Here is an 11,512-nt window from a genome sequence, read left to right on the forward strand (position 1 = left end):
TCAACCGTGAAGTGCAAAAAATTAGAATAGAGAAAAACATCCTGGGGTCTTGCCTCAGAATAATCCCCCATAATGCATCTGAGGTGAAAGATGCTTTGACATTATCCCCCCTGCATTCGAGTGGGGGTGTGTGTGGGGTTGGGGGGGGGGGGGGGGGGTACAGAGGAGGAAAGAAAACACTGCTAAATTCCCCCTTGCCCTCGTCGGATTTGCTAATGATTGTTTTTAGAGGCCAACAATTGCGGTATTAGGGCGTAAGCTGCGTCAGATAACATCCCGAAGCTGTGAGAAGTGGCACGAGACTGGAGATAGTGGCACAGAGACCCTGGCATACAGCAGGAAGGCGCAGCGTGCCGCCTCTCCAGAGGGATATCACACTCCCTCAGACGCTCTCACTTTCTAAACCGTCTTTGAGATTAGGAGCCGGTCTATTCCCAGCCCAAATACTGGGTCACAGCCCAAAAGAAAAGCTGGTTCTGGAAAGACATTGAGTACCTGCCCTGTAATGGTGCGTGCTATATTATATTTTCTTCGAGTACAGTTTCCAGTTAAGACAAATTGGGCTTTCAGAGCCTGACTAAAAATAGATGGATATTATTATACGTTTAATGACATGAATGCAGATATGTGCACACATAGTCACACAAACTTTCAAAAGACACACAGAGTTGAGGAAAAATATTAGATAACAGGCGGCCAGACATGAAAACACATGCTGGCCTCTGTCCAGTGGGCTGAGGGGACAGCCAAAATCATCTGGAAAACAGCACATGCCAATAAACAAACAAGGGCTTAATTACTTAAGAAAACAGCGCCACCTGTTGGTGTTAGAGGCTGCCTTTGTGAGGGCACCTGAGGCAGGCAGCTCTGAGTGTGGGGTGCAGAGCTCAGAGCCACCTGGCACCAGCTCCACCAGCTTTGGCCCGAGTGGATCACTGTATTCTCATGTCCCAGGACACACACACACACACACACACACATACACCCACACACAGTCAAACAGCAGGAGGCAGATGGAGAGGTCATGGTCTCTGCCAGGTGGCTAGAGCGCCAGGAGACAAGGCCAGCAAAAAAAAATCTCACTCACACACACACACACACACACACACACACACACACACACACACACACTCACACACACACAGAGTGTTATAATAAAAAAGACAGTTTTCCGCATGTTGACCAGCTGATCCCGTGTAATCACTACATTAGCTCCAAGGTTGAATCACTGCTATTAATGTGTGTGTATATATGTGTGATTGTGGGTGTCAGTGGGCAAGTGTGTATATGAATGCTTTCTCATGCTTACAAGGCCAAGGAAAGGCTCTGAAGCTACACTATCGTTATCACTTAACTGCGCTTTAACTGGCCTGAAATCACAAAGGTAATTGCATACATTGCTCGCGCTGTGCTGACTGGTAAGTTCTCATACACGCCAGGCTACAAGTGAATGCGTGCAGGCAGGAGTCTGTGCCTTAGGTTGATTTTACTTTTTTGGAGTCCAGAGCCACAGATGCAGGCGAGTGTGTGCATGTGTGTTGACTCTGTGTAATTTGTTTGCTCTAATTTGTTTTGAGGTGCCAGGGGAGTTCCCTTTTTAATTTCCCTCCCTCTGTTTACCCTCTTAGTGTCTTAGTGGAGCACAGATCCGTTAAGCGGCAGCGAGAGATAGAGAGAGAGAGAGAGAGAGAGAGAGAGAGAGAGAGAGAGAGAGAGAGAGAGAGAGAGAGAGAGAGAGAGAGAGAGAGTCTAAATGAAAAGATGGCACAGTGCACATTGTTTTATGCTGTGGCTTTCCCTGCAGCCCAAAGGCCTTGCTCACAGACTGCACCTGCTCCATCCCCGGAGAGCCCGCTTCCTGATCCGTGGCCCCACTCTCTCTCTCCCTGTCTCTCTCCCTGCTGTTTTGCTCTCTCCCTGCACTGCTCCTGCTCCTTCTTAATCAGCTGCCTCACCGCCTGGATGGCTGCCACTCATTAGTGACTAAAACATGGTGGCTCAGATCACGCACACACGCACACACACACACAAGCTAAAATAGCTTTCATCAGATGTTAATCAGCTTCATCAAGTAGGCCTACGTAAACCTTTGTGGCAAGTGACTCCTTTCTGCTCTGCTCTCTTCAGCCATATCTAAGTTTTAAAATAAAATCTTTTTACCTGAAAAAAAAGAAAAAAAAAAACAGTTAAAGGATTCACTGAGGCACAGATTGTAATTTTCACATCTAGTGTAATTGATTCAGTCACTCTTTCCTTTAAAGCTACTGCACACTCAAGAGGAAGTTAAGTACACAATATCTCAGAGTCTCACAGTATCTCACAATTGACTCTATGTCGCATACGGTATATGTACATCACACATTGTGGTGTCCCTTGCACAGACTGTTATGTAATGGGGCTGAGCAGAACAGAGGACATTCCAGCTACGCTCCAGCTATAAATGCATCCCCCACAAACAAAACCATCGCCGGGCTGTCAAACTAAGAGAACACCATGTAAAGCTCCAGGCTAGAATCTCCTTCTGAAAGACCAAGCCAAGTTTCTCTCTCTACACATCAGGAGACTACATCTCCTTTGTAAATGCTTGAGATTAATCAAAAGCATATTTTTAGGGCTTGTGTGTGTTAAACTGATAATTCTATGTATAAAACCTGACACATTATTCTATACATTATGTAGAGATAATGTAAATGTAAAATTGTAGATGTAGATTGTAGATTATGCAGTAGACTTTAGTGATTCATTGATTCTCCATGTATTAGATCTTTTTTTTTGTGTCAGCAAACATACACACACTTGGTCTCTCTCTCTCACACACACACACACACACACTCTTTCTCTCTTGATTTCTGCACAGGCAGAACGTGGGACCAACACATCCTTGGTTGATAGGAGACTCTGTTGTCAGTGCTGGTCATTTCCCACTGGTGTCTCTATGCTGATTAAATCCTTTCTATTAGGACGTACAAACTGTGCAAAATAAACCCTCTTAAGAGATAAAAAAACAAATATTTTTTTCAATTGACGCTGTACTGAATTGTACACAAATAATAAATAAATACAAATAAACAAAACCACCTGTGAAGTAACTCTAATCCACAGGCAGAGGTAATATGATTATAAAGATGTAATCCAGCTGCATTGTCTAATCCATCTGTAAACGCAAAGTCCTGGTTCACACTCCACATGCTGCTATACACACACCTACACTTTTACACACACACACACACACACACACACACACACACACACACACACACACACACACACACACACACACACACACACACACACAGGCCTGTATGCAAGCCCACACACGGCTTGTTAAACCTTGTACAGGCAGATTCGCTAACACACACTGATACATTGCATGTGGATAATGTATGTGTCTCAGGCATCAAGAGACCTGCCGCTGAATCTGCAGCTGTGTTAGCTGAAGGGGTTTAGTTAAAGCCAACAGCAGCATTGATGTGAAATGCAAAATTCCACATGACATCTTGAGAATGGTCACAGTGCCCTCTTGTGTTTAAAAGTAAGCAATACCATTTTATGATGTAATAAACCCAGTGGACACTGGCCTGAAATATCTGAATGTAGCTCTCTCATTCTGTGTGTGTGTGTGTGTGCGCGCGTAATAATTAAAACTGAGTGAGTTAATAACATTACACCTGTTTCTCTTCACCATTTCATTGCTTTCTCTTCAGCATCTCTACAGCTGCTACTTGGTTACGCTCATTGCTTGATTGATGTGTGGAATAAATATATGTGTACTAGCTAAACTAAGATAAACTCACTGAAAAGAAAAGTACAAGAGAACAGGACCATTCACTGGGAATTCAGTGGAACACAGATCCACTACTTTGAAACATTGAAGCTTTCATAAAAACCCTCATGTTTACATACCCATTTACACATACACACATATGCACACACACACACACACACACACACACACACACACACTCACTTTTTAAAATGATGCTGAATAAGAGCATCAGTGCAGAGCATGTTAGGACTCATGGTGTCAACCTCATATCCCATAATGCGGTGCGGACAGTCCAAATGCTACTGTCAGATCTGGCAAATGGTTCCAGACAGATCTACCCAGCATAAATGTCCCCTAGCCTAAGCTTTGGCCTGGTGCTCATCATCTGACCCATCCAGCTCGATGTCAGAGTCAGAGAGTGAACATCCAGAGCGGTCGTCTGGCGAGAGTGTGTGAGTGTGCGTGAGGCAGCTGCCTGAGCTCTCGTCCAGGGTGTCCGTGCGGGAGAACAGGCCACACTCCTGCAGATGGCTGGGTGTGTCACAGCTACTGTCATTCTCTCCTTCCAAATACAAATCGTCCAAGTTCACCAACCACTCAGGCCAAAACTTCCTGCGGATACGCTCGCAGTACATGGCCAGGTTGATCAGCTCACCTACAGGCAGGGAAGAGGATGTTATCTCAGTAGCATCATTACAGCAATATTGACTATACTAACCCTGGGAATTATAAGAGCCCAGAAGGTTAGCATTTAACCTTAATGCTAAGGTTAGCATTTCTCATGATAAATCACTGGTAATGAAAACTCCAGAACTTTGGTGTATATGATGTCCTCTGGAATATAGAGGAAGTATGACTCAGAAGGCCTAAGATCTTCAAGCAAATGACACAATTGAACTAGTGCCTTTCAAACCCAGTGTCATGACCAAAACCATCCCTGTTGATTTAGGTGCACAGTCACATGTGAGGCCTACAAAACAATTTGATTTCACTTCACCTTAGTTTCCATGAAGTAAAAACTGTTAAGTTATTCATGTTTATTGGACCCAAGTAGTGTGTTTTGGTACCTTTGATGAGCTGTTGGGGTCTTGTGCCAGGTAGTGTCCACATAGCCTGGGCAAGATGTCCGAACACTGTAGCATCCACATTGGACGCTCTGGAGCCCATAATGTATTTCTTATCCCCTATAAAACACCCACCCACACATGCACACATACATATCAAACATTACTAACCCAGTGGATGCTCTAATCTGGCTGCAGAATTGGGAAACTTTAAAATCTGAATCATAAAACTGCAGCTGCCACATGGCAGACACTAGTGATATTCCTGTAGGAGATCGAGAGAACGCATGTGGAAGGGGCAAAATCCAGGACACTGGCCTGCAAATCCAGACCAAAGTGTGAGCAAAACTGACTGCATTCTATCTTTAGGAACCCTCTTTTAAACAGCCCTTATTTCAGTATGATAAACCACAGAAAACAGAAAAATTGCCATACGCGGGCACAGGAAGGCCCATGATGTACGTTTCATCCCATAACAAACTTCACTCATCCACACCCAACCACAAACACCAACCCCCCCCCACCACCACCACCCCCACACAGTCTCTCTCGCTCTCTCTAAAGCTCCATCCCCCTGTCCTTCATCAAGGGCTAGGTTTTGAGAGCTCTCCTCACCAAGCAGCGAGGCCAGTGTGCGCAGGTCCCGCTCCATCAGCATGTACACCTCGTCTCGGGAGAAGCGGCCAACGCCATGGCAGTACATCTCCTTCTTCACCAGACCTCCGTTCAGCTGGCAGAGAGTCCACCTGAGCACCTCCCCCAGGGGACCAGGCGCCTCCAGCATCTTCTGAGTCTCCTCCACATTGTCCACCCATTGACAGTACGCGATCATCCTAGGTTTGCGCGCACACACATACACACCCACATACACATCTCAGTAATGGGTAAGGGATCCATGCTGTCTCTGAGTATTAGAGAAGAGAAGAGAAGAGAAGAGGAAGAACAGCACTACTCTGTCTGCAGCGTCTCTCTGGATGCAGAAAATGCTTTGCAGTATTTCAGAAGGTTCGCAATGCTAAAGTGCATCATATCAACATAATGCCCCAAACATGAACAGCCTTTATTTCATACTTTAAGACACTTTTGCATGTTTGACCTTTTAATTATTTTGGCTGTGATTTTTAATTACAAATTTCTAATTAATTTATTCTCAGTAGACTGGGTCTAAAAAGGAACGCCACACTCAAAAGAGCTGACATTGCTAAGATGGAAAGATCTGTTAACTGCTCCTAGTAGCCTTTATTCATTTTTAGCTACATGACCATCTCTGGGGAAAGCATTCCTCTAATGGATATAAGCCAGCATGATGCTTCTCAGGCTAACAGCAATTTGTACCTCCAGAAAGGAAGACACAGAAACCCCTGCTTCAAGACATAAAGCCACACGCATCAAATGTGCATATGTTTCAAATTAAATGTTTCTCAGAACAAAGTCCTAAAAAGCAAGGTTTTATAATACATCACTGATTACAAAGATTTGCCATTACAATATGTTTAAATTCCAGTTGGTTTGTCTCAAATGTTGAAGGGTTCTAAATAGAAGAAGATGAGGTTGATAAAAATGGAGGGCACTGTCCTGACTGAAAGAGAACAGTAACAGTAATCCAGGTTTCCTGCCCATGACCTTACAGTGATATCCTTTAGAGTTATTTATAGTTCTACATGGGCTAAAGTCCTTCACACACACACACACACACACACACACACACACACACACACACACACACACACACACACACACACGTCCTCTAGAAACACACACATACACACTCACACTCTAGAGTCAGCGGGCTCTAACCACAATGCTCTCTGACCATAAATAATTAAATCAAGATCTGTATACAGGTCTGTATATAGCAGCTAGTGGAAGACAGAGAGAAGGACAGCAAGAGAATGACGATATGCACATGCTGACAAAAGGAAGACACAGATGGGAGCATGTGTAGAACACGCATCACTGTGACTATTGAACAATCCTTCTGGTGCCTTAAGCACTGTTTCAGCCCTGATGCAAATGTCACACTGTGTAGTTCAGGATGGTAAAAAGAAGAAGATATTTTATGCAAAACAATACTGAGTCTTGACTATTATCATTTTTAATTGTCATAACAAATTTGATTTTTGTTTATTGTAAATATTAAGTCAGCTGTCCATCATCTGGATGAAAGCAAATGCTTTGACCCCTGCAAATGAAGAAAGAATTGCAGCACATTTGACTCCAGGGCGCACATGCCTCAGATTCCATCTCCATATCAGCCCGACACAGTGTGCCCCCTGAGCCCTGCAGACACTAGCAGATATATCAGTATGAAACGCTGTTTCGCAGTGCACGTGGTCCAGGCTGTGTGAGCGGTGCCAGACCCTCACCAGTATAAGTGCTCCTCCACCATTCTGGTGATGGCCCGGGCCACGGCCTGCTCTTGCCTGCTCAGGCTCTTGTTGAGGTTCATGCCCAGCTTCTCCTCCAGGAAATCCATGATGAACTCCGTCCCAGACACTCGGTCGTGGTTGTACTCGATCCACGGCATCTTGCCCTGAGGTGAGAGGCTCCCATCAAAGTAATTCTGCAGAGAGGGAAAAGAGGAATAATATTTATGTTAAACACTGCCTTTAAAGTCAGTAGAATTTATGACTGTTCCTATAACACAATATGCAACAACACTATGTATCCATATTAGTCCTCATAGTAGCCAGATTAATATGCACCTCCAAAATACACAACTAACTGTTTAGAAACCTTTTAATTCAATAAATGACATCAGTACAGCAGTAAGGGGACTGAGCAGGGACCTACCTGATAGGGCAGGTCCAACATCCTCAGATACGTCTCCATCTTCAGGCAGAATGGAGACAGGCTTGGCATACCATTCTTGGGCCTGGCAAACTGGTGAAGGATGATGGCATCTTTAGAGTCTAGCTCCAGCTCTTTCCTGCAGTTCACAGCACAGCAGCACATGAAACAAGCACCCTTAACTCACCCTTAACACAATTCCAAAAGAGAGAAAAATGCTTCCATCAAAACAGCGGTTTACTAAATTGTGTTTTATAAAGTTATTAGATGACAATGACTGATACATGATAGCATGACACAATACATGATAGCAAAATATAGCCAAAGACAGGGTTTGACATGATGAATTCTCGTTTGACGTGTTAGCCACATAATTCTATAATGTACTATTGCGTAGTCCATGTTGATAATATTAACACTAAAGCTGAACTCCAGAATGGATGCATCACTGGGGAGGATTAAGCCAAAATGCCCAGAGCTTCATTACCATGACATATGGAACTAATGAGACTTCCTAGCATAATGAAGGAGGAGCAGCAGGAGGTGCATGAGCGTGTTATCCCTATACACTAATGGCTTACTAGAGGAGAGTTGGATGAGACAGACTGCTTGGTACAAAGCAAACCCTACGCTTTCTGCAGCAAATAACAAAACCCAACACATATCCATCCCATCACTGACAATGTACACCAGCTACCAAGCAAATCTGCTACATAGGAACCAGTAAAACATGCATGGTGTTAGTTTTGATATATATGATAAACTATGGCTGACAAGAGTGAGAATATTTTATTATAACACTTTACTAGGGGTTGTGGTATTTCAGTGGTTAAGGTCCTTGACTTGTAATCAGAAGGTTGCTGGTTCAAGCCCCTCCACTGTTGGCCCCCTGAGCAAGACCCTTAACCCTCAATTGCTCAAGCTGTACTCAGTCATAATTGTAAGTCACTTTAGATAAGTGTCATATAAATGTAAATTATATTTTTGAACCAACTGCAGTCTTTTTAAGACAGAATTTTCTGAATGGTAGTTAATGGATCAGCCCAGATGAGATGAGCACAGATTGTGTATTAGGACACAAATAAGGGAAACACAGTCCATATTTATAGTCACTACAGAAAGGATGTTTGTTCCTGAACCAGGTTATGAAATGATTGCTACTAGCAGGCACTATCATGTTAGAATGTACAACATAAATAAAGTATGATTTTGCTGTATATCTTGTCATTTTGAGCATAGTTATTTAGTTATTCACTATGGTTAATTTAATAATAATAGTTAATATTAAAGCGTCTAAGAAATGACATACTGGTCCCATCATCTTAAATAACAACGATCCACGATCTATGCTGAAAACTGTGATCACAGACTTGGATAAAGTGACATTTGATGCGGTCCACCATCAGTGGTGCTGAATTTTCTGCTTGTTTTAACACGTCGCTGTAGCAAGCCATTTATGGATGCAGCCGACACGTCGTTGTAATAAACCAAGTCAACAGACAATAAAGGGCACTGACCAAACTCGGCAACGTAAAGAACGTCACGTTCCTCTCCCCAAAAATCCGTTTTAATGGATGGAGCAATCTGACACAAGATTCATATTGCTTGTTTTTGTTTGTTTGTTTTATGGTTAATCTTTGAAAGAAGCGAAGGCTAGTAATTATGGAAGATCCAGAAGATTTGTTGTTGTTCATCATAGCAAATTGGTGACAGTGCGCCTTGGGTGTGCAAGCGCACAGTCACTGCATGTACACGTGATTCGGAACACGTGACATAATCCAACCACCAGGCAACTAAAAATCACAAATTTGTGGCGAGTATCCCCTTGCAATGACACGGACGCCAAACAGACCTCCAGGTGATCTAGATAAACCTGCACAGCTGCCACTGTCTCCTCCAATATCTAGAGCAACAGCGACTTCTCTAGTGGAGTGCAATGAGGGATTTTCCCCACGTTCTCTCGTAGCCCGAAGACGGAACCTACCTGACCGAGAGCAGCTCGTAGAACAGATAGGCTGCGGCAGCAAGCAGGGCTCCTCCAGTCATATACAGAGTCTTTCTCCACCAAGAGTCGGACACCAATCCTGACATGTTCCCGCCGAAATCATGCAGAGGGGAGGCTACTATGTACCCATGGAATGAGTGGCGATGGTCAGAGCCATAAAGTCCGAAGGGCAAACTCTGATTCCGGTCGAGATCGACCACGAACGACCGGGACGAGGCAATCCCAGCAACCCAGTGCATTCTCTCTCACAGCCGCCTCCTGCCTTCTCCAGGACTCCTTGCTCGACTTCATTTATACATCCAGTCGGTTACTGCTCATACATAGCTTTGTGTTATGCCAGCAGCATAACGCGAATCGGAAACGTGTTGAGGGCTGTTCGCACAGCCAGCTCGGCATCCTCCGCTGCCTTTGTCTGTTTTCACTAGAGACGAGTGATGTCACGGCGCGGAGGGACGCAGACTCACTACACCAGTAGCCTGTAGTCAAGCAGTAGCAATGAAGTTCCTTTTTTTTTTTTTTTTTTTTTTACTGTTTACAAAATAAATAATTTATTTTCACATTACACCTTCTGAGGTTTGTGCCAGAAAACATTTTATTCTTCTTTTACCTTCAGTGTCGATAAATGTTTTTTTTTGCAGAAACAGGTCTAGCTCCAATGATGGGCAGTGATGTCTTGCCTTTTAAAGGTCATGTTTAGGCTATATACCCTGTTGTTATAGTAATATTAATATGAAAAATATTTACTCGCGTAAGCAGTGAGAGTCTGGACCACCCAGGCTCCCTTGCAGTTCAGGAGATTTTAAATCTACCTTTCAAAGGTGATTTAGTCATTATTTATAACTATAACATCTTAAAACATTACTTTACATTAAAATATGTACTTTATCAAAATATGTACGTCCTAGTTCTCGAGAAAATGCTTATCTGCTCAGTAGTGTGTTAGCTAAATGTATTGCGAACCAAACAGCCGGTCTATCGTAAACGTTTAGGTTAACGTATGGGGGGAGGGGTGACTTTTTGTGAAGTCTGTGGTACTGTAGGCTAGGCCCACTTTTCATAGCTGTAAAGATGCTAAGTAAATTCAAGCAAAAAGCGGAGTGCAAAAGCGAAAAGAAAAGTGCAAGCAGTTGGTTGCATTAAAGGATACTTGAGACAGGAATTTGGACATGAAGTCGGTAAGATCCTAGTTATGCAACCGTAATACACAATAGCTATGGGACATTATCGTTCTTAGGAATAAGTTAGAATGTTATTTATACAGCAATAATCAAGTACACTGTAAAATATGATAAATATTTTACAGCGTTGTACAAACATTTAAAAATTATTTAAAATGTGGCATTTGGCTTGTCATAATATGCTGTAATTTGTCACGTTTGTGTCATAACGGCTGCATGAAAACCAGTTTTGTAATAAGGAAATGACCTGCACTTGCCTGATTCGATAGCTAATAAATATGAACATTATTCGGCCAATGAATTTTGAACAATGTCTTAATCATCTTATCTGCTCGGTCAATTTCAGGCTCACAGTGACAATAGAGCAAATAAGCCCAGTTATTTCTGTCCCGAGCTACTTCCTCCAGTCCTGGCAGAGTCACTCATTGACCTTTGGCCCAGTGCTCTGGTATCAAGTACCCTTAAGAGCAACATTGTGTTTTAACATGATGTTCATTATGGACAATCCATGGTTGGCACAGAAGTTCAATAATGTGCCATTGTTCATCTTCAGATTAGGCATGCCATTCTTCCAAATCACTCCACTGCACATTTCCCAGTTACTGCCCACGTGAGTGTTGAAGTTCTCCAGCAAAAAATGGAGTCAGTGCTTGGAACCATCCCCAGAGTACCACTCACTCTCTACAAGAAGGCCAAATAATTTGCCTTG

General features: G+C 43.3%; 1 protein-coding gene across 1 annotated transcript; it reads right to left on the reverse strand.

The window, feature by feature from the left end:
- Positions 1-2,952: 2,952 nt before the first annotated feature.
- Positions 2,953-10,116, reverse strand: faxcb (failed axon connections homolog, metaxin like GST domain containing b). Its single transcript, XM_027031548.3, has 6 exons — positions 9,605-10,116; positions 7,624-7,759; positions 7,197-7,393; positions 5,446-5,663; positions 4,834-4,950; positions 2,953-4,421 (listed from the first exon to the last, which is right to left on the reverse strand). Exons 1-6 carry the CDS (start codon positions 9,862-9,864, stop codon positions 4,126-4,128), a joined length of 1,224 nt encoding a protein of 407 aa, XP_026887349.2. The 5' UTR covers positions 9,865-10,116; the 3' UTR covers positions 2,953-4,125.
- Between the last annotated feature and the right edge of the window lie 1,396 nt (positions 10,117-11,512).

This window comes from Electrophorus electricus, chromosome 11, assembly GCF_041902795.1.
Source record: "Electrophorus electricus isolate QZ-2024a chromosome 11, ASM4190279v1, whole genome shotgun sequence".
Lineage (NCBI taxonomy): Eukaryota > Metazoa > Chordata > Actinopteri > Gymnotiformes > Gymnotidae > Electrophorus > Electrophorus electricus.

What these genes read in the sequence shown, in the direction of transcription:
- faxcb (XM_027031548.3), bottom strand. Translation starts at nt 9,864, where the DNA reads ATGCACTGGGTTGCTGGGATTGCCTCGTCCCGGTCGTTCGTGGTCGAT. An exon ending in TACGAGCTGCTCTCGGTCAG is followed by an intron (nt 7,760 to 9,604) that starts GTAGGTTCCGTC and finishes TGTGAACTGCAG; the next exon opens with GAAAGAGCTGGAGCTAGACT. An exon ending in CACACTGGCCTCGCTGCTTG is followed by an intron (nt 4,951 to 5,445) that starts GTGAGGAGAGCT and finishes GGTGTTTTATAG; the next exon opens with GGGATAAGAAATACATTATG.